Here is a 25,206-nt window from a genome sequence, read left to right as displayed (position 1 = left end):
TTTCAGTTCATTTCTAAGTTAATTATATTGCAGTCCATTATGTAATTTTTGTTCATTTCTGAGTGAATTAAGGTGCATTTGGACTCATTGTCCAGCACAACTCAAAATCCTTTTTCCTCCTTCTCCTCATCTTCTATTGTTTCTTCTTCTTTTTCATCTTTTTCTTCTTCATCTTCACCCTTTTATTTTATTTTCTCAAAATTTATTTACTCTCTTGAGAAGAATAAAACCAAGAAAAAGAAAAGAAAATATCAAACAAAAAAGAAGAAAAAATATATTAATAACGTCTGATCCAAAATTGATTTTGGATGTGTTTTTGTTCATAATTCACTCTTGTTTGTGTCCTTATTTTCGAACTGAGTTTATCTGTCGCCATTATTATGGTAAATTTCGGTTCATTTCTCAGTTAATTATGTCGTAATTGTTATGTAATTGCGGTTCATTTTCTGAGTTAATTGTATCGCAATCCATTATGTAAATTCAATTCATTTCTGAGTTAATTATATCACAATCATTATATAATTTCGGTTCATTTCTGAGTGAATTAAAGTGCATTTGGACTCGTTTTCCTGCACAATTCAAAACTCTTTCTCCTTCACTTTCTACTGCAATAGCAGCAACAACAAAAGAATGATGATGAGGAAAAACATGCAAAGAAGAAGTAGAAGAAGAAGAAGAAAAAGGAGAAAGAAAAAGGGCAGGAGGAGAAGGAGAAAGTGGAGGAAGAGGAACGCGAAGAAGACAACGATGGCGATAACGTAAATGGTGTGTGCGCGTATAATCACGCTCTTTTTAATGAGAATGGTTTTTGTTGGTATTGAGTCTACTTAGTTAGACTTGGATGACAATATTACTTTGATGTATAGCAAATCTGTAAAAATAATTGATAAGAATTAACAAGATAAAACATTTATTCTTTATACAATAAAAAATGTATAAAGAAAATGTACCCAAAGCTGATCTATATAACATACCAGTACCTAACCTATGGCTACGGTCACAAAATGAATGAGATTAATATTTCCTAATCTACCCCATAAATTAATTCATGTACAGTTGCTTTTCACCTCAGCTGCGAATTGTGAAGACATCTTACTGTACAAATCACCCTGACATACCAATGATATATCTTCAGGAGACATCATTGTGCATCTGCTCAAGTAATGTTGAGCACTCCGGGCCCTGCATTCAAACACTAAGATTGAGTAACTAAAGTAGACTAGCAAGACTTTCATAATAAACTGAATGCACTAAAAAGCCGTTCAAGTATACCTTTTTCCTCTCTTCTTCTCAACACCTTGCAAAATGCGTAAACCTTCTGAAATCGAAATTTGGCGAACCGTAGATAGATACTCATTGAATGCAGTGCCTTTCAGCGCCAGTGATAATCTTGTAGGAACAATGGACTGGATCACCTTCATCAGAGATGTTTTGCTTTCACTGTATGGTAGGGGTTACAAAGTGAGGTTGACACCAAGAGATAGCTTTTTGTTTACATAAATAAATAAATAGAAAAAGCACTGAGACAGGTACAGAACTGTGATAGGCATTTGCATGAAAGTCGAGTAAATACCTCTTTGTATCGTTCATTGCTTTCTTCAGCTCTAATTGTTTATTAGTATATAAAGTAGTGATTTTTTTGTGATCCTGTCTAGATAACTTCCCCAGTGTCATAACATTAGTAGTGGAAGCCAACATTTCCGAAGTTATATCTGTATTGTTTTTAGGCTCAAAACCAAACATAGATCCTACATCTGAAATACATTTAGCATAAAAACAAAACCCGTGTACAGCAATCGTAGACATCATCGCTTGCTCATCATACCAATTAAATGTGTCTTCATCAGAAAGAAACTTGGGATGTTCCATGATACCCTGCATATTCAATAAGGTATAAGAGAGGTGATAAATACAACTGAGAGAGATTGGAAAATTTGACACTTACACATTCTTTTTCTTGATGATTACGAAATAACAGGTCACATTCTGAAAGTAAGTTACTCAACCCACTTGCAAGTTTAACAACTTGAATAGCACCTAGCTGTTCTGCAGTGCCATGCTGTCCTAAATCCATTCGGTGATCACGAAGTTTCCTCCACATATTTTGAACCTCATCTGTTTCCATAATCAAATTGTAGTCTAATTCTGATTTTGGTTTGAAATCATCACGAGTCGTGTCATATAGACTTGTAGCTTCATTGTTCTCATCTCGAAAATCTTGTACAGCCGCCGTAGAATAAGATTCTTGAATTCTAGCATCAAGTGGTTCAAATTTCTGCAGGAATTTGGATCTGCCCTGATAATCACTGAGAGTGAAAGGAGTAACGTTATTATTTGGAAAAAAGTTAGTTGGGCCAGAAAGAAGGCCAGAAGTCACTGCACTAAATGTGGTCCCTATTCTATTTTCAGTTAAGCATGCAACTTCAGCTGTTCCTGAACATTTACAATCATCCAAACCAGAACAAGCTATCTTGTGAAATGACTTGCTGGTGTATGTTTCAGATTGAAACTTGCAGGGAGATTCATTGTTGACTTCAAAGGTTTGTCCATTATAAGGTTCAAAATATGTAGACTGTCCATTATCATTTGGATCCTTATTTACAGAACCAGAGGAAATGACCGGCTTCTTTTGGCAATTTTGCCAAGATGAAATTCCTAGGAGTCCAGAACAACTAGAAAGCTCAGACATAGTACTACTATATTGACTGTCAGACTGGCCGCACTTTGAAATAGATCTATTCCTCTTGGCGGTATCTACATAATTAGTGTCCATAGATTGCACATCCGAATCAAATTTCCTTTCAACTGCATGAAACTCTTTCATACGTAAACCCTGCATGCATGAGTCTTCTTCCACTATGGTTATTAGCCTGGCAACTTCCGTCTCAATTAGTTTGGAAAACTCTGAAGGAAAACTCCATGGTATTATCTTTGGCAGTATCTGATGAGTAGCCTCGAGATCAAATGGAATTGAGCTATAAAATGTCTGCACTTTCTGATCTGGACAAAGAATAAAAAGAGATTAAGTTTTGGCAAGTCATTGCAATAACAATAAGATATGGGAATTTTGTGTGTGTGTGTATATATATATATATATATATATATATGTATGTATGTATCCTTCTGCCAAAATGGAGTCATAACAAACTCTTATGACGAAAAAAGCTGGTGAAAAAGAAAGACAGAAGATAAATGAGAAAACAAATATGTTCATTGAAACACTTATTAGCAGCGTACAAAATTCAACAATTAATAATATTATATCATGCAGAAAAAGGAAACAATTACCTTGATTAATTAAAACTTACATCCTATTATCATCAAATATACGTGGAAGAAACAATGCCTTTCCTACTTAAAACAGATAAAACTACGGGGAAATAAATGGTATGGTATATAAACACAGAAGGAATTTCATGGAATGAATATATAAATAGTAGCAGTTCCAGTATTTGATTCCGTTTGCCCCTCTCTCTCTCTTGATTTTTAATTTCTACTTTTCTCCTTTCGTTTTGTGTGTGTGTGTTTTGGGGGGAGGGAGGGAGCTTTTAACTTCTCTAACATTGTAAATGTTTTCTTTGATGTGAACAATGATAGAGGCTATTGCTGTGCTTAACTAATAAAAACACTTCTTGATTATATAATTGTATGAGAAGCAAAGTTTAATTCACGTGTAATACACCTTTTGCATAGTTTTTACTCTGGAACCAAAACTGAAGTTGCATGATGATTTTGCGAATATCTCCGTTGCAAGACTGTATAAATCTCTCCAGTAAAAGAGGGCTGCTGTTGATATCTTCTGTGACACAAACCTGGAGATCATTCACAGAACAATGTATAAATTATTACATTTTGTTTCCGAACATTTTTTCTTTTCAATTTTTTTTCATTTGGGCTTTGGATATCTGAAAGCACATACCATGTACAAATGGCAAAGCAACTCATCTGCTAATGGCAATGAGAATGAAATGTTTAGTCTCTCAAAATTACCTGGAAGGCCAACCTTATTACCTAAAATATACAACTAAAGTGTTGTTATAAACACACTCATTGATAAAAGCTATATGCTGATTTAAAAAGTACGACTATAAAAATTAAAAATCAATAGTGACAGTATGACTATAAAAATTAAAAAGCAATCTCACTATTGCTGGTCAATATTATAGGCCCTTTTGCTGTCTTAGCAATGTGTTGTATGGCAGAAATGCATCCATGATCTTCAGGAAAAAGCACATCAACATCCTCAACTAGAATTAATGTTTGTACATTATAACACGTAAATTCACTACTTTTGCGATGTAAGCTCCAAGATGTCCCATCAGGACTCTGGGATCCATCATCAGATATGGTTATCAGTTCAATGACATCCTTATCAATATCCTCTGCTGCTTTATCATTAGGAAATGCTGGAGCTGACGGCAATTTCACAGTTTTTTTCTCCCGTGAACACACAGTGTGTTCCAATAACCTGAAAATACATCATATAAATAAAACATCCATCGCAGAAATGGCTTGACAGAATGACTTACTACAATAAGTCTTTATCTAAAATTAAATCAAGGCAGACGATGTAACTGTAAGAATGAAATAGACTAGACAAGCATAGCAGAAATAGAGATAGTAGTGTATAAGATAGTAGATTGTAGCAGAGAATTGAAGAGAGAATGAAGGTAGAAACAGAGGAGCTGAATCAGGGTTGTATGATTCTAGTGTCTCTGTTGATTAGGGAATGAAGGAAACTTAAGAAATGGAAGACAATGAAATATTTATTTTCAGCGAACGACAAAATACAACACAAAAACACTAAAATAAACCAACAAAATATTGGAGGAAGGTGAAAGCATGTATAAGGAAAAGTAAAGAAACCTTTTGAAGCCGTGTGATCCAAGAGCATCTCCAAAATACTGCTTGACAGCAGTCCCATTTCGCCAGTCTGATGTATTAAGCTGTTGAGAGGCAATTAGATCATAATAATCATTAATTTCAAATATTTATGGCCAAATTCAAACCAAAAATACAGACCCCAATATTTCCAAAGAAAAAGAAAAGAATACATCTGTAAAAACCTAAACCGGAAATACTTGTTGAAGTATATAATAATGATAATTAAGTAGAATTCTGAGGTGAAATCAGTGGGATTTCATACTCTTTACTGGTTTTTCTTATTTAATTAAAACAACAGGATTGAAAATACAATATGAAAATAGAATTGAGAATATGATAGAAACAGGTTGGCTTAGTTTACAAGAGGAGAGGTAAGTAGTTTAGTTGCTGATTCTAACTGTTTAGCAGGCATAAGAGCAGTAGTCTTACTCCTAGCTGAGCAGAATTAAACTACTCTTATGCCTGCTAATTCAGCTCCATCGGCACAAACAGATAGCCAACTAGCAGCAATTAGGGACTAAACAGTTAAAAACAGCAACTAAACTACTTACCTCTCTTGTAAATTACGCCAAACCTGTTTCTATCAAAATACAAGAAAGGAAATTGTAGAGTCCTATCATCTCTCCTAGGTTATGGGCATAAGGAACCCTTTGGCCACTATTTCTGTTCTTAGGAAATTCTCGTCTACCTCTTCTCCTTATTTCCCTGCTTCCTTTCAATTAAAATAAATATACTCCCATGCTCTAATCATTCTTATCAACGAGCATGCCTGTAATGACAGCCTACTCATTCCCTAACCACAACACGTCTCATCTTTTTCCTAGAAAAATTAAAAGGTAAAGGAGAAATCTTTCTATCCCTAATGATTGACCTATTACATTTGCTTGTCTCCTTTTTTATCTTCCATTTCTTTTTCAGCATTACTTTTATCAGGGTCTTCTACAATACCAGCCCCTTGAAGAGCCACCATGATCTCAAGGTGGAAAGATGGGAAAACCATCTGAATTTCAGTGCCCCAGCTCCCACGAATTTTCAAAATCTACTAAATCTTGCTAATTGATCAACTCTTCAAGGTGTCCTGCTGCATTGGTGAACCTTGAGGACTTCTTCTAGTTGAGCCTGAAGCTCCCATCCTTCTGAAACAGCTGCTGGAAGTGGTTGCGGATGCAAATTCAAGCTAACACAGCTTTTTGATTGAGAAAGATAAAAAAACTGGATGAATTCTAGTTGTTTTGGGTAGGTTCAACTGATATAAAACGTACCCCACCCTTTCTAGTGTCTCAAATGGTCCATAAAACCTTGGACTAAGCTTTTGACTGACCCTTTTGGCCAGTGCCTGCATCTTATAAGGCTGCAACTTAAAATACGCCATCTCCCCTTTCTCATAGGTCCCACGTCTCCTTTCTAATCTGCATATGTCTTCATTTTTATTTGGGGAAATTTTAGCTCGTCAATCATTTGGTTCCTCTCTTCTAAGAGGATCCCAACTTCTACTATTATAGTTTCTCCTCCACCTCTCGAGCACTGGGGTTTCTCTACCAGAAAGGGCTTTAAAAGAGGACATTCAAATGGAGCCATGATAATTGATATGAAACCAAAATTTTGCACAAGCTGGCATTTAGGCCGCTATTTTTGTTTGGAACCTATAAGACACCTCAAGTAAGTTTCCAAGCATTTATTTACAGCCTCCCTTTGCCTATCCGTTTGCGGATGATAAGCATAACTCATCTTGAGGATAGTTCCAGAATCCAGATTCGTTGAACAGCTTAACCCAAAAGTTGCTCATATCCCGATCTGAAACAATTGATCTTGGAAAACCATGGAGTCGCACCACTTCTTTGACAAACACAGGAGCTACGTCTTTGGCGGTGTAAGGGTGTGCTAGAGCAAACAAATGGGGGTAATTAGTCATCGTATCTGCAACCACCAAGATAGTGTCCATTCTCAAAGCTTTAGGTAATCCTCCTATGAAGTCCATAGACACATCAGACCATACATTTGTCGGGATAGTTAGTGGTTGCAAAAGGCCAGCGGGCAAAAAGTCTAGTGCATATTTCTTGGGCAAACCTAACATTCTTTGATGTATTTATTTTTTCATTCCTTCCCAATACAGCACCCTGGAAATTTTCTTGTAGGTCCAAAAGTATCTAGAATGTCCCCCCACTTTTGTATGATAAAATTCTTTCAAAATTTGGGGAATCCGTTTGGAGTTTCTTGCAATCACCAATCTTCCTTTGTAATACAGCTTTCCACTTTTAATTTTAAACCCCAGACACATCCTTCCCTTACAAAAGCTCCTGAACATGCCTATGAGTTTGTCATCAGCTTGCACCTCACCTTCCAAGCCCTTGCCTTGCAAAAGCTCCAGAACATTTCCTCTGATTTCAATCTCTATACCTAATGTATAATCAGAGTTTCTCTCCTTCACTCTTTCTCCTCCTTTCTTATTCTCCCCCACAAAATTCAACAATTACAAATGAGCGGAAAAATTACACATCAAGTAGAAAACTCTAATAGCTGAAAAATTACACAAAGATCATGTAGGATGGTGTTGCTTTGATAACATGTTGAATTTATGGAAAACAGAAGAGAGAGAGAGAGAGAGAGAGAGAGAGAGAGAGAGAGAGAGAGAGAGAGAGAGGAGAAACATGTAGCAGAAAACATGGGTTCTATACTTGAATATTTGCATTAGGATAGAGACCATTCAGCAAAATAGAAATAAATAAATATATTTTCATTTTCGAAAAACAACAATATAATGACTTAAAACTATTTCCTATGATCAATGAAATCAATGCCTTGACCTACATCTCCTTCTATTCAATCCTAATCACGTGACTGAATATTGAGTCACATGTTTCAATCCTAACAAATCACAATCTAGTTATTATCTAGCTAACTGGTTGCTAATACTTGATTTTGTGATGCCTTTCAAAAATCAAGGTGGATGTTCACAGGAAGCATCTGATCAACAAATATCATCATTATAAAAGTTCATCAGTTGAAAAACATAAAGGCCAAATATATTTGTATTGAAGAGAGATACCTCTAAAACGTCAAATCCTTGCTCTTGGGCACAAGCATAGACAGCAGCAGACTTGCCGCTCTGCAATAACAGAAAATAGAGAAAAGCACAACAATCAAATGATCCTTGCAGAAGAAAACCTGGAACTTCATAACCTGCACATTTATAGTGAGAGAATAGTAGAAGAGAAAACACAGCTCTGGATATCTAGCATAGCTCTGGATATCTAGCATTCAAATGTATTTTCACGCACCCCAACAGGTCCTGTAATTAGAAGAAGATTCTGCAAGAATTTGTCCTGGTGTACATTTTCCAAATCAGAGTCACAATCAGAACCATTATAATCATAGTCTTGCAAGTCACTTTGATCCCCATTAGCGGAATGCATTCTGCTTTGCTTTCGTCTTTCCTTCCAAAGTTTTAACCACTCATGCAAGAAATTTACAGATTCATAATTACCGCACACCTAGACAAGAGATTGCACAAGAAAGGCACGAAGAACAATAAGAGTTATAACGCGAAAGTCCAATTAAATTCTTTTAGGAGAGGAGAAAAAGGGCAAGTACCAGAAATCTCTGACCTCAAAGGCCTTTGTTGGCTTGTACTTGTGAATCCATAAGCTTCCGGACTTACCTTGACAACTATGGTAGTAAGACTTCATACTACAATGTAGGATAAAAGGGTTTTAGCAAACAAATGTTCTAGCCGAGGCAAAAGAATATGAGGCAAAAACAAAAATCAAAAACCATAATTTCCAAGTTGCTATGAATCTCGTTAGTCTAAGAAGCAAAATAAATCCAACTTAAAAACTGCCATTTTCCTACAACAACCACCAATTCTTATCCCACTGGGTAAGGTCGATCACATGGATTAACCAAGCCATTTTCTTACAACTGAATAAAAAATTATTTGCTGAACTACTAACAGAAACCTGGTACACCAAACCATGCTAAAACAGATAGATAGAGAAAGTGGAACATAGACAGTAACAATTAAATTTTGCTTAAACTACTAAACCATGTCAATCAAGATGTTAATCAAATGTTCTCATTACTTTCAGCCAGAAACAATACACAGGCACACAAACCAATCAGTTATAATAACAAAAAATTTGGCACAAGGTCATGACTTATGAGCAGAGTCTAGAATGCAAATGGAAAAGAAAAATAATAATAAAACAAAGTTTACATGATTAGGGGTGTGCGCCATGCGCATATCAACCTTTCTTGGAAAAATCTATTCAGGGGCTGAGTGTCTGATGATCTAAAACAACCTGCTTGTCCTGAAAAAGTACTGACTCCATCAAGCTCCAAATCCTGACAATAATTTTCAGCCATAGTTATAAGTGAATGAAATCCCCCTTCTAAACAAGCTTCTACAATGCACAAAGGGACCAGGTTACCAGGGACAGGACACATTAGTTAGACTCTAGAACAAATTATATACCATCTTGGCATCATCTGACTTTGAAGGGCATATTGGTTGATCATCAGGCACAGCGGAGTTTGCTAGCGATATTTCTTGCAGAATGTCTGGCAGAAGAGAAAGCTGACCATCTGAGCAAGGCATAGCATTCTGAGAAATTAAAGCATGGGATTGGTCCACAGCACTATGAAGGTTATCAAAATTTAAGGGTTCAACAGAACTCGTCAAAACAGGCAAATTCGGAGTTTCTGAACTGTATTTTGCAATGGTAGTCTTCCCCAAAAATGTCCAGTTATTCCAGTCAAGGGATGAGGTACCATCCTGCATTGGCAAGATTTATGTCTAACTCAAATTAGAAGAAATTGCAGAAGTTAAAGCTAATAAAGTAAGCATTAAGCTACCAATGATCATAAATAAGGAGTATCAGATTACCAACACAAATACCACTACCTGACAACTTTCAAAAATATGAACAGGACCATTAAAAATTCTTCCATCCTCTCTCCTGTCTGTGCATAAACTATGTTTTGTCTTATCCAGCTCCTGAGATTTCTTCCCTAATTTCCATAAAGAAAAAAATGGGTGTATTTGCTGCCCGGCAAACATCCTCGAGTACTCCTGAATCAAAGAGATATATGTTGATCACAAATGGGTTGCAAAGGAACAAAAGTAGCTGAATCATGTCAGCACAGAAGTTTTATGTTCAATGTCTTAACTCTTAACACTCGTATAGACCACATTGCTAATCCACACGCATTGAAAAAAGATATACGTATAAAAAAACAAAATAGGGCAAGCTGCCAACGAGATAAGCAGTCTGATCACTAACCTCCCCTGACAATTTCGCCTCCAACCGCAAATCAATCTTCTGAACTGAGTCTGATGAAGCTGTCTCCTTATTTCCATTAACCAATACATTTTTCTTTGTCTTGTTACTCTGCTTAGGTAATCAGCATACATTAGGAAAATTGAAACCCCATATTTTAAAATTCTCAAGTCTAGAACTGAATGCGGTAACAAATATAAAAAGTAATAATAACAATTACCTTAGAAACTCTTTTACGAGCAGTGACTGTTTTGTTACACTTTCTCCGTTTGATGTCACTGAGACCTTCTTTTTCCCCTGCTTCATGGCGATTCGGTGTACCGATATAGTTGGGATTGGCAATCGGTACATTGTTCATCCGAGGAGAATTCTTCATGGAAATTATGGGAATTTGGGGCCCTTGGTGAATTAGGGTTTTGGCATTTGAAGGTGATTCGGTGTAGTATATAAAGGGAAAATGGGATTCAAAAAATCAAGTATCTTTGGATGCGTCTGAATCAAAATTCTTTTTTTGAATTCTTGATTTATCTAAACCATGGTTTGGAAAGTTCAAACCGATTTGTCGAACCAAAAACCGTTAACAAAATCGGTTGTAATCAATAAAAAGTATGAGAGAGGAAAGAGACAAATCGGTTATTTATTTTTTGGCCCGCATATATTAAAAGATATTTAAATTTTAATTTTTTTTTTAAATTTGAACATCTCAATTTTTCTGTTCATTTAGGTCTGTCAAACTCAATAGAAAAATCAAACGTAGTTGCCGTTGTATTAATTTGGCCGATACAAATGTACATATAGGAGAGTTTTTAAAATGAGACAAATTTGATTCAGAGATAGATGTGTCCAAATTTTAAAAAGATCAGAAACTTAAATGTACTAGTGTTAAATCCGTGCGATACACGAGATTAAATTTTAATTTGACATGGTAAATCGAAAATAATATTTTATAATTATAAATTTTTTAAGTTTAGTATAATATTATTATCGTGATTATATAATAAACGTACTTAATATGTTGTTTTATCTTTATTCAAAATAAAATACAAATGGAACAGTTTGAAGTGTATAATATTCTTAAAGCATAAGGAAAGAGACCTGAAAAAATAAGAACATATATAACTGTAATAGTAGTATGTCAATTTTATACTAAACTTTATATTATAAGGCTAATGAAAATTTATCGACAACCTAGTATTTTACTAACCTCATTAAAAAAGCAATTAGCATATGATGTTGTGCTTCATGTTACACATTTTATTTCAAGTGTGAAAGTATAGTTAATAAATTAGTTATATCTACGACAAATATTTGTACAAAAGTGTAAATCATAACATGTTACTAAAATGATAATACTATTTTCTTATCTAAATGTTATTAAAAACTTCGTTGAATACGACATTTGTTGTTGATGAGTTTGGATTGCTATCTTCATCTAGAATTAGAATGTTCACGCCATTGCGACTATTAACTCTTGATAAAGCAACGTAAAGTTGCCCATTTGTGAATACTGATTTTGGCAAGTAAAGTCCTGATACGGCCTTACAAATCCGATGTCATAATTTGGCATTATATACAATAACTCAACATTATGCACTATAACTCGGCACTTTACGTTATAACTCGGCGTTATACGTTACAATCAGACTCAACGGACTACATCCTGGAATAAAAACGTCCGACCAGACATTATCACTTATTAAAACCTATTAATTGCTATTCAATTCAGATGATCAATAGAAACGTAATCGACCTATTTTATCTTACCTATAAAGGTATGATATTTTATCTTCAAAGGATACATTGAATTCTCAATACTGACTTAAGCTTCGGAGTGCCTTTGCAGGTACACTCCCCCCTTGTTTCTTGCTCACGCTCTGCATAATTGGACATCTCCTCGGAATAAAGGTCGGCACCGAAGATAACAACTCGGCATCAACTCCCAGGGACCGAGCTCTCCCTTCAGGTATCCATACAAGAACAATTGGCGCCCACCGTGGGGCCTCGAAATAAACACCCTTCTTTTTATAGGCCCATTTCCTTCCAATGGTTTCAAACTTACCTGCACCTTTGTAAACAAAGGTCATATAGTAAATCATTAAGACCCGAAAAAGGCCGATTTATATCTGATTTTTCGATCTACATCTGGTATATCTATTTGCCGACCTATATCTGCTTTTCCGATCAATATCTGTCATCTTTATTTTTCAATTCATCTATGGTATATCTATTTGCCGATCTATATCTGTTTTTCCGATCATTATCTATCATATCTATTTTTCAATTCATCTGGTATATTTATTTGCCGATCTATATCTATTTTTCCGATCAAATATCTATCATCTCTATTTTTCAAATCATCTCTGGTATAATTATTTTCCGATCTATATCTGCTTTTTCGATCAATATCTGTCATTTCTATTTTTCAATTCAACTCTAGTATATCTATTTGCCAATCTATATCTGTTTTTTCGATCTATATCTGTCATCTCGATTTTTCAATTTATATGTGTTATATCTATTTGTCGATCTATATCTGTTTTTCTCATCTATATCTGTCATCTCGATTTTTCAATTTATATCTGTTATATTTATTTGCCAATCTATATCTGCTTTTCCGATAAAAAAATATGTCATCTCTATTTTTCAAATCATCTCTGGTATAATTATTTGCCGATCTATATCTATTTTTCCGATCAATATCTGTCATCTCTATTTTTCAATTCAACTCTAGTATATCTATTTGCCGATCTATATCTGTTTTTCCGATCAAATATCTGTCATCTCTATTTTTTAAATCATCTCTGGTATAATTATTTGCCGATCTATATCTACTTTTCTGATCAATATCTGTCATCTCTATTTTTCAATTCAACTCTAGTATATTTATTTGCTGATCTATATATATTTTTTCGATCTATATCTGTCATCTCGATTTTCCAATTTATATCTGTTATATCTATTTGTCGATCTATATCTATTTTTCTCATCTATATCTGTCGTCTCGATTTTTCAATTTATATCTGTTATATCTATTTGTCGATCTATATCTGTTTTTCTCATCTATATCTATCATCTCGATTTTTCAATTTATATCTGTTATATTTATTTGCCAATCTATATCTGCTTTTCTGATAAAAATTTTGTCATCTCTATTTTTCAAATCATCTCTGGTATAATTATTTGCCGATCTATATCTATTTTTCTGATCAATATCTGTCATCTCTATTTTTCAATTCAACTCTAGTATATCTATTTTCCGATCTATATCTGTTTTTCCGATCAAATATCTGTCATCTTTATTTTTCAAATCATCTCTGGTATAATTATTTGCCGATCTATATCTACTTTTTCGATCAATATCTGTCATCTCTATTTTTTAATTCAACTCTAGTATATCTATTTGCCGATCTATATCTGTTTTTTCGATCTATATCTCTCATCTCGATTTTCCAATTTATATGTGTTATATCTATTTGTCGATCTATATCTGTTTTTCTCATCTATATCTGTCATCTCGATCTTTCAATTTATATCTGTTATATTTATTTGCCAATTTATATCTGCTTTTTCGATAAAAAATCTGTCATCTCTATTTTTTAAATCATCTCTGGTATAATTATTTGCCGATCTATATCTATTTTTCCGATCAATATCTGTCATCTCTATTTTTTAATTCAACTCTAGTATATCTATTTGCCGATCTATATCTGTTTTTCCGATCAAATATCTGTCATCTCTATTTTTCAAATCATCTCTAGTATAATTATTTGCCGACTATATATGTTTTTCCGATCTATATCTGTCATCTCGATTTTCCAATTTATATGTGTTATATCTATTTGTCAATCTATATCTATTTTTCTCATCTATATCTATCATCTCGATTTTTCAATTTATATCTGTTATATCTATTTGTCGATCTATATCTGTTTTTTCTATCTATATCTGTTATCTCTATTTTTCAATTTATATCAGTCATCTCTATTTGCCGATCTATATATATTGTCTGATTTATATCAATCATCTCTATTTGCCAATTTATATAAAAAAAAATCTCTATTTTCCGATCTATAACAGTCATCTCTATTATCCAATTTATATCAGTCATCTCTATTTTCTGATTTATATCAATCATCTCTATATTCTGATTTATATCTATTATCCCTATTTGCAAATTTATATGTTATATCTATTGTCTGATTTATATCAATCATCTCTAACTGCCGATTTATATAAAAAATCTCTATTTGCCGATCTATAACAGTCATCTCTATTATCCGATTTATATCAGTCATCTCTATTTTCTGATTTATATCAATCATCTCTATATTCTGATTTATATATGTTATCCCTATTTGCCAATCTATATCTGTTATATCTATTTGCCGATCTATATCTGTTTTTCTTATCTATATCTGTCATATCTATTTTTCAACTTATATTTGTTATCTCTATTTTTTCGATCTATATGTCACCTCTATTTTTCGATTTATATCTGTCATCTCTAATTTCTGATTTACATCTGTTATCTCTATTTGCCGATCTTTATTAGTTATCTCTAGTTGCCAATTTATATCTGATATCTCTATTTGCCAATTTATATCTGATATCTCTATTTGCCAATCTATATCTGATTTTCCAATCTACATCTGTTATATCTATTTGCCGATCTTTATCTATCATCTCTACTTTCCAATTTATATCAGTTATCTCTATTTGCTGATTTTTATCAGTTATCTCTATTTGTCGATCTTTATCAGTTATCTCTATTTGCCAAATTATATCCGATATCTCTATTTGCCGATCTATATCTGATTTTCCGATCTACATCTGTTATATCCATTTGCCGATCTATATCTGTAATCTCTATTTGCAGATTTATATCTGTTATCTCTATTTGTCGATCTACATCTGTTATCTCTATTTGTCAATCTATATCTGTCATCTCTATTTGCCGACCTATATCTGTTATCTCTATTCGCCGACCTATATCTATTTTTCTATTTTCAAATCTATATCTATTATCTCAGTTTTCAGATTTATATCAATCATTATCCGAGCTATATCAATCATTATCAGTCATTATCAAATCTATATCAACTATCATCATATCTATATCAATGATATTCAATCAATTATCCATTCGCGATAATTCTTCAATTTAAAGTCGCATCGTTTACACATGCGCAATCAAACACAATCTTTAATCAATTATCCATTCGCGATAATTCTTCAATTCATAGTCACATCGTTTACACATGCGCAATCAAACTCAATCTTCAATTCCGAACTATGACTATCAACAGTCAACAAACTCAATCACATATCATACAAGTACAAACATTGATACATTCGCGACAACTCTTCAATTCAAAGTCGCATTGTTTACACATGCACAATCAAACTCAATCAAATCACCAAACAACGGTGAACTAACTCAATATTCTCACCCAACCAATTCACTTTTATCAAAATCGTCTTAGCAACTATTCAAATTAACTATTCAGTTCCATGAAAAAACCTAACCGTTGCATCTATTAAATCAACGGTTCAAAATTATATTGGAAAAATCAAAGGCACAATAAATGACAAGACTACTACACTTTCCAATACACGTTAACTTCAAATCACGTCTGAAATTCAAATTATTCATTATTTTAATAAAGTAAGTTGATCTGGGGGCTCCATACCTATAACTCAAATCGCCGAGTTATAACTAAAAAAGCTCAACATGCTTTATCAAAATATAGTCAGGCTAAGCTTGGGGGCTATGATACGGCCGTTACAAATCTGATGTCATAATTCGGCATTATATACAATAACTCAGCATTATGCACTATAACTCGGCACTTTATGTTATAACTCGGCGTTATACGTTACAATCAGACTCAACGGACTACACCCTGGAATAAAAACGTCCGACCAGACATTATCACTTATTAAAACCTATTAATTGCTCTTCAATTCAGATGATCAATAGAAACGTAACCAACATTTTTTATCTCACCTATAAAGGTATGATATTTTATCTTCAAAGGATACATTGAATTCTCAATACTGACTTAAGTTTCGGAGTGCCTTTGCAGGTACACTTCCCCCTTGTTTCTTGCTCACGCTCTGCATAATTGGACATCTCCTCGGAATAAAGCTCAGACTTCCACAAAGCTCAAAGGTCGGCACCGAAGATAACAACTCGGCATCGACTCCCAGGGACCGAGCTCTCCCTTCAAGTATCCATACAAGAACAAGTCCTATATGTGATAATGATTTATCACTTAGTGAAATACCTTAGTTTTTCAATGTTTTTCTCTTCATATATAGTATCCCGTCAGCCAATAATGTCTAAGTTGCATTCCAAATACGATTTGGTTTGTTAACACTATTAGATATCAATAGCATCACAAACAGTTTTCTCAATTGATGACCAGACCTCATTAATAGCTGTAATAAATTTTCTATCGTCACACAATAGTTTCATAAAATATAAAGCATCTTGGAAGCTAGGATATGTAATCTCAGTAAATGTCCTAATAGACTCATATGTTGTGCAACCGTTTTAAATAATTAACAAAATTTTCATATAGTAGATATCACATGTACCTGGTGGAACATAGTTTAACCTCCTGAATTTTGTTTTACTCATCTATTATGTGTAAGTGTTTATATTTAAAAAATAATAATTGATTATCCATCATCGACTTCTCTTAGCAAATTCATGAATCGAGACATAAGAGCCCTCTTAACTGAGGCATGTATTTTTTAAAAATTTTAATTTATGTTCAAATAACTTAAAATTAAAAAGTAACAACTTAAACAAATAATAATAATTTATTATTTAAAAGAGTAATTTGTAAATAACTTAAAATTTAAAAGATGACAAACTAAGCAAATAACTTAAAACTTAAAAAATAACTACCTAAGCAAACTAACTTAAAATTTAAAAAATAACAACGAAAGTAAAACAACTTAAGTAAACAACTTAAATTTAAAAAGTAGCAACTTCTTTTAAATTTAATTTTTTATTGTTTTGTTTTAAAAGGACGTTTTGTTTCTGTTTTCAAATTTAAGCTCTTATTATTTTGTTTTCGAACTTGTTTCTTACTACTACTTTTGTTATTACTTTTAAATTATTGATTTTATTATTAAACAACCGTCCTAATTTTGAAATAATTTATAAATAATTTTGTTTAAATTAGTTTAATAATATTAAGATTTAAATATCTAACTACCTTGCTAATAAACTCAAAAACTAAATCCTTATTATTATCTAACAATCTAACCGAATAATCTATTAATTTATAAATAAAATTACAAAAATTTTTAATAACGACATTTAAGCAAATAATCTCGAAACTCAACATATGAGCGCCACGTCAGTAAAAAGTCTCCCCATTTGTATTCGGTCTAGAGGGCAGAAAGATTGTTTTAAATTTAAAAAGTAACAACTTAAGCAAATAATAAATTATAATTTATAAATAATATTTTAAAAATTTATAGTGATGACACTTAAGCAAATTATTAGTTCAACAATATTAAAAACTAAATACCCAACAACCTAAGAAAACGTATTTTAAAATTCAAAAGGTAACAACCTAACCAAATAATAAGTTATAATTTATAAATAAAATTTTAAAAATTTTCGACACCTAACTAAATAAATTTCCAAATTCAATATATGGGCGCCAAGTCAGCATAAGCGCTCCTCATTTGTATTACTACTAGTGTTAAACCCGTGCGATGCACGAATTTATATTTTAATTTGACATGATAAATTAAAAATAGTATTTTATAATCATAAATTTTTTAACTTTAGTATAATACTATCATCGTTATTATATAATAAGTGTATTAAATATGTTATTTTATATTTACTTAAAATAAAATACAAATAAAACAGTTTAAAATTTATAATATTCTTGAACGATAAAAAAAAGAGACCTAAAAAGATAAGAATATATATAACTGTATTGGTAGTATCAATTTTACACTAAACTTTATACCAAAAAACTAACTAAAGTTTATCGACAATAGAATATTTTACTAACATCATTAGATAAACAATTGCCATATGATGTTGTGCTTTATGTTACACATTTCATTTTAAGTCTAAAAGTATAGTTATAGATAAATTAGTTAAATTTATGACAAATATTCGTACAAAAGTATAAATCATAACATGTTACTAAAACGAAAATACTATTTTTCTTACCTAAATATTATTAAAAACTATTTGAACATGACATTTGTTGTTGATGACTTTGGATTGCTATCTTAGCCTAGAATCAGAATGTTCAAGCCATTGCGACTCTTAACTCTTGACAAAGCAACGTAAAGCTGTCCATAGGTGAATACTGATTTTGGCAAGTAAAGTCTTACATGTGATAATGATTTAATTACCACAATGAAATACCTTAGTTTTTCAATATTTTTCTCCTCTTATATAATATCCCGTCAGTTAATAATGTCCAAGTTGCATTCTAAATACAATTTAGTTTGCTAACGCTATTAGATATCAATAACATCACAAATAGTTTTCTCAATTGATGACCAAACCTCATTAATAGCTGTAATGAATTTTCTATCGTCATACAGTAGTTCCAATGAATAAAAAGCATCTTGGAAGTTAGGATATATAATCCTATTAACTGTCATAATAGACTCATATATTGTGCAATCTTTCTGAACAGTTAACAAAATTCTCATATAATAGATATCGCATATACCCAGTAGAACATAGTTTAACCTCATAATAGAATACCCTCTCTTGCGTGAATGTCATTCCCTTTTTTTCTATCATAAACAAATTGATTTGGAAACTCAACATACGTTAAAGTTTGACTTGCTTTAAATTCTTTGTTGGCCTCCATCCATTCTAAGAACATCGTATCTGTTTCTTTCTCTTATTCTATGATTTTTTTAAGATTGTCATTATCTTTAAAGATGATATTTTGCTTTTCAGACAAATGAAAGGTTAATCGCATCACTGAAGGCCATCTCCGATGAATATCATATGTCAAAGTTCTCCACACAGCCTCACGTGCAGACAAATATCCGCAATTAAAAAATTGTTTGCCCTCATAATAATCTGAGCATCCTCTCCACTGAAAGTTTCTTTTGAAACCTCAACTGCCACCTTGTCCGAACCTTTATTCATATACTTGAACAAATATTTAATAGTATTTGACTTGTTGTAGTACTCTACGTTAACATGCGCTTGATAAGACATTAGTAGATATGCGTTGTAAGAAATTACATTCCTATTATCCATATGAAATCTCTTCCTTTCAGTGACTACTCTTATGTCTTATCTTCTATATGATGGGTATCCACTATCATTAATAGCTGTGGTGTTATTGAATGTTTTAAGATAATATTTGGTGTAGTACCCATCTTTCATGTAGGGAGATTTTGAGCAAATGGTCCATGAATTATATATGTAGACATAGCTCTAAATAATTTTGGGTGTTGAACACAATCGAACAATCTTAACAATATTAATCGGTCAATTTAAGTTGTGTTTGTTGTTTTGTGGTCTCCACTCAACCACAAAAGAATATAAATATGTAGTGGACTTCTCTTTTAAAATTCTATCATATATATCATTATAATAAAAAGATAAAAAAATAATATGTTATAGAGTAAAGTATCATTTTTGTCCCTAACGTTTAGGGTAAATCCTATTTTTGTCCCTAACGTTTAAATCGTCCTATTTTTATCCCTAACGTTTGTAAAAGTAATTCAATGTTATCTTGCCGTCAATTACACATTATGAGGGCTTTAGTTTGAGTTTTAAAAATCTCTTCTTGAAGTTAGAATACAAATATCTGGGATAGAATCGATGATCTACTCCGAAAAATAGCTCATCAAATGTTGAAACTAATTCCTACAACATTTACATAATTCACTTTTCTAGGGACATAATTGAATCTAAACATAAATAGTGGGTATAATATTAAAATTGAACACATCCAAGTGAGACCTAATTGAGAATGAATACATCTAAGTGAGAATAATTGAAAAATATAATATGATTTGTTAGTATAATTGATAGTAGGATAACATTGAATCACTTTTATAAACTTTAAGGTTACAAATAGGACGATTTAAACGTTAGGGACACAAATAAGACTTACTCCAAACGTTGGGGACAAAAACGATACTTTACTCTATGTTATAAATAAACTATCTATTTTATATATATACTTTGATAAATATATAACTGTGCAAATAATTTAACGAAATTTTTTTCTAAAAATAAGGTTAAATGATAAGCAATACATGTATCTTGCACTTCGAATGGTATCCCTTGCTTAAAATCGGAGGTTATCATGTCAAGCTTAATTTTGAACACTCTACATAATATATCTGGTCAGTTTTCAACCGTTAAATTCTTTGGATTATTAACTCTACCAATCTCTTACCAACTCGAATTACATGTCATTGTGATTAAAAGATTAGGATATCCATATATTTCTTACAAATTGCTAGAGTATCTTGATAATTATGAAACATGTATCTCATGCTACCTGTGAAAGATACAGATAGCTAGAATGACACATTTATCTGATTGAAAGCACAGATTTCATCCCTAACAACTACATCTTGAATCCAAACCTCCTGTATATATCACTCCTGATCTTATTATTAAATTAATTAATTAATTAATTAATTAATTAATTAATATTTTTATTTTACGCTCCTTTCAAAATAATGGCATGAGAAAAATTAAAATTTAATATTATTTTAAAACATAAAACTCTTTTAATCTAATCAGAAAATAAAAATTAAAAATAATTATTTTAGTTTTATCATAAATTGTATCTATCCTATTATTTGTTAATAAAAACAAAAAATTAATTACAATTTAAAAATTAATAACCTTATAAATTATATAAATATCTAAAAATAACAATTTAAAAAAGCGTATTTAAAAATTTAAAACTAACAACCTAAGTAAATAACTTAAATTTTAAAAAATAACAATCTAAGTAAAACAACTTAAGCAAATAACTTAAAATTTAAAAGATAACCACCTAAACAAATAACTTATAATTTATAAATAAAATTTTAAAAATTTCTAATAACGACACTTAAGTAAATAATTTTCAAGCTCAATGTATTAGCGTCACACCAGCAAAAAAAATCTCCATTTTTTGAACTATTAAATTAGTTCAATTTTTTAGGTACGATAGAAAAATAATTTGGTATAGAAAAATATATATTAGTTTTTTTAAAATAGTATAAATAATCTCACATTTTAAAAAAATAAGTAATTTCATTCAATAACCTAATATTTTGTAGTTAGCAAATTTACTTATTATAAATTATGTAAATAAAAAATATATTTTTAAATACATTTGCTTATTTAAGAATTAAAAAAATATTTTTTAAATTGAAAAGTCTAAACAAAGTGTTTAAATTAGCCATTAAAAATTAGAATTAGGCTATTTTAAATAATTACACATTAAAAATTAATAACTAACTTAATTATATCAACAATATTTCATATTAGAAATATAAAACTAACTTAATATTTCATGATTTAATTAAATTTTTGAATCCTATTATTTTTTTAGTGTCGTCATAAATAATATCAATCCTATTATTTGTCAATAAAAATAAATAAAATTAAATACAATCTAAAAATTAATAACCTTATAAATTACGTAAATTTAGAAAAAAATATTTAAAGAGAAAAAGATGAAATTACTTTTATTGTGCAGAGATAATCTAAAATCTAACAATGTAAATTGAGTAAAGAGAAAATTTATAAATATGACAAATAAAAAAAATTAAATTTAAAAATCGAAACGGTTAAGAAGTCACTTAATTAGGAATTAGTATTAGAATTTCAAATTTCAAATTTTTAAATAGAGTTTCCTAATTAGCTAGTGCAAATTTTAAATTTTTAAATAAAATTTTTTAATTAAACTATCGTTGTTCATTAGGAATATAGGAATTTGTTAATTTAAAAATAATTTTTTTTAGTTTCTTCATAAATAGTATCAATCCTATTATTTATCAATAAAAATAAATAAAATTAAATACAATCTAAAAATTAATAACCTTTTAAATTACATAAATTTAGGAAAAATATTTAAATTTTTTTAGAATATTAAATTAATTGAATTTTGTTGGAACAACATTAGAGATAGAATTAACTACAAAGAAATGCTAAATTAAAATTTTTTTTAATAGTATAAATAACCTTAAATTTTAATAAGATTGGTAATTCTATTTACTTTAATATAATCTTTTGTAATTAGCATATTTGATTATAAATTATATAAGTTTTTAAAAAGTATTCTTAAACCCATTTGCTTACTTAAAAATAAAAAAAAAGTATATTTTGAATTTAAATTTAAAATTTTAAACATAATACTTTAATTAAAAATTAGAATTAGATTTTTTTTTAAAAATAAGTACACATTAAAAATTAATAACTAACTTAATTGTATCAACGATAAATCATATGAGAAATTTATAACTTTATGAGTTATGACATTAAAGACTAAATCAGAAATTAACAAAATATCAACGGTGTGAATCGAATTGAAAAATAAAACCATAAGTAATAACCAAATAACTTCAATTTATATTTAAAAAAATTCTAAATTCCAACATAAAAATAAAAAAGAACAAAAAAAAAAATAACAACTCAAGAAAAAATAATGTTTCTACCAAAACAAACATATGTTTGGCATTATTCTATTAGATAGACTCTAAAAAGGAATTCCAAAATATGTACATCCAAATTCTCAATTTTCATTTTCAATCTTGATCTTCTTGTAAGTTAAGGTTTCTCCTTCCACCTCTGAATCTTTCGACTCTGAAGATAGTCGCTTGGGTGGTGTAATAGCATTTTCCAACACTTCAGATTCACCATTGTCAACAACTTTATTGGAGAATTCAAGCAATAAATTTTGTACAAAATACTATATTAAATTAAAGACATCCTTCTCACCTTTAATTTTATCTCAATAATGTTTTTTGAATAACATTAACTTTAACTTTGAGAAAACAAACAAACAAACAAAAAATTCATTTTTGAAAAAATATTTTAGCACCTTCTACTTCTTCCCCTTTAACGATTGAGAATGCTTTTCAAGTTGGAAGTAGACCACCAATGTAGTCAACATCCTAAAATTACAATTAGTTATTAATTATTATTTATAAATTAGATACTACTAATGACCAAGGAAGCAAAAAATAAATTATTTTTTAATAAAAAATACACTTATAACTGTACTCACAATTTGAATAGGGTGAGCCTTTTTGAATTTATTTATGAGATCTACATTATCAGTCATCTTCTTAACTTTATAAAAAGGTGAAAAATGTGGATTATCAGATATTTGAACTTCAACGATGAAGAGAAAGGTCTTATAAATTAGGTTGAGAAAAAGTGTAGGTGTATCCGATAGATCTCATTTCAATGCAGGGTATCATATAATATATTAATAATAATAAAAAATATAAAAAATACCATTAAAAATATCATCACTAATGTTTTTAGAAATAAATATTGGTTAGAACTTATCAATAGAAGTGGATCAAGTATCTCTACACAACTCTTTCCCAACACCAAAATATCTTATTTGGTAAGATATTTCTTCTCTTAACAAATTTACGAATCGAGACACAGAAGCTCTCTTAATTGAGGAGCGTGTATTATTCCTCCCTGTAACTGATAAAAAAAATAAAGAACAATTAAATGGGGGATAAACAAACAAATTTAAAATATAAATAATATAAAATTAAAATAATATAAAAAATTAGTAAGAAACTCACGTCTTCATCGAGCCAAACCATCTCAATTGAGTATGGCAATTGAGAATTTTCGTAATTTAGTAGTATTCATAACCGCATCACTTGTATACGTACACACAAATTGTCAATTGTAGGATTGGTCTCTGCAATTTTGTGAATACCAGCAATTAGAATAAGTAGAATAATTTGATTTTGAATATATGTAAAGAAAGCGATCGATGTACTTTGAATTGTGGTGTTATATATGTCTCATAACTTATATTTTTATAGTTGACTCATGACTAAAATTTTTTAAATTTAATTGGCTTTAATTTAAATTTGAATTAAATTTGCAGATAAAGTATAATAATTTAAATTTTAAAAAATAACAATCTTAGTAAAATAATTTAAAATTTAAAAATAACCTAAGTGAAACAACCCAAACAAATAATTTTGAATTTGAAAATAACCACCTAAGTAAATAATTATTTATAATTTATAAATATAATTCTAAAAATTTCTAGTGACGACACCTAAGCAAATAAACTCTCAGACTCAATGTATGAGTGCCACGTCAGCATATAAATTATTTTTTAATAAAAGGTACACTTATAACTCTACTCACAATTTGAATAGGGTGAGCCTTTTTGAATTTATTTATGAGATCTACATTATCAGTCATCTTCTTAACTTTATAAAAAGGTGAAAAATATGGATTATCAGATATTTGAACTTCAATGATGAAGAAAAAGGTCTTATCAATTAGGTTGAGAAAAAGTATAGGTGTATACGATAGATCTCCTTTCAATGCAGGGTATCATATAATATATTAATAATAAAAAAAAATATAAAAAATACCATTAAAAATATCATCACTAATGTTTTTAGAAATAAATATTGGTTGGAACTTACCAATAGAAGTGGATCAAGTATCTCTACACAACTCTTTCCCAACACCAAAATATCTTATTTGGTAAGATATTCCTTCTCTTAACAAATTCACGAATCGAGACACAAAAGCTCTCTTAATTAAGGAGCGTGTATTATTCTTCCCTATAATTAATAAAAAAAGTTAAAGAACAATTAAATGGGATAAACAAACAAAATTAAAATATAAATAATATAAATTTAAAATAATATAAAAAAATAGTAAGAAACTCACGTCTTCATCGAGCCAAACCATCTCAATTGAGTATGGTAATTGAGAATTTTCGTAACTTGGTAGTGTCCATAACTGCATCACTTGTATACGTATACACAAATTGTCAATTGTATGATTGGTCTCTGCAATTTTGTG

General features: G+C 30.5%; 1 protein-coding gene across 4 annotated transcripts; it reads right to left on the bottom strand.

Moving 5' to 3' along the window:
- Positions 1-854: 854 nt before the first annotated feature.
- Positions 855-10,791, bottom strand: LOC112785977 (uncharacterized). 4 transcript variants are annotated; one of them, XM_025829399.3, is made up of 16 exons: positions 10,381-10,791; positions 10,164-10,271; positions 9,782-9,952; positions 9,356-9,655; positions 9,098-9,225; positions 8,490-8,571; positions 8,163-8,375; positions 7,931-7,990; positions 4,867-4,946; positions 4,146-4,468; positions 3,920-4,011; positions 3,683-3,812; positions 1,946-3,000; positions 1,574-1,875; positions 1,273-1,440; positions 855-1,182 (listed from the first exon to the last, which is right to left on the bottom strand). In XM_025829399.3, exons 1-16 carry the CDS (start codon positions 10,534-10,536, stop codon positions 1,047-1,049), a joined length of 3,504 nt encoding a protein of 1,167 aa, XP_025685184.1. In that variant the 5' UTR covers positions 10,537-10,791; the 3' UTR covers positions 855-1,046. The 4 variants fall into 4 exon arrangements, with proteins under 4 accessions (XP_025685184.1, XP_029152025.1, XP_029152023.1 ...); XM_029296192.2 differs by having other exon boundaries at positions 9,131-9,225; XM_029296190.2 differs by having other exon boundaries at positions 9,785-9,952.
- Between the last annotated feature and the right edge of the window lie 14,415 nt (positions 10,792-25,206).

Source organism: Arachis hypogaea, chromosome 20 (genome assembly GCF_003086295.3).
Source record: "Arachis hypogaea cultivar Tifrunner chromosome 20, arahy.Tifrunner.gnm2.J5K5, whole genome shotgun sequence".
NCBI classification, from domain to species: domain Eukaryota; kingdom Viridiplantae; phylum Streptophyta; class Magnoliopsida; order Fabales; family Fabaceae; genus Arachis; species Arachis hypogaea.
The sequence above is the reverse complement of the archived record's forward strand: the minus strand, read 5'-3'. Positions and strand labels throughout refer to the sequence as shown.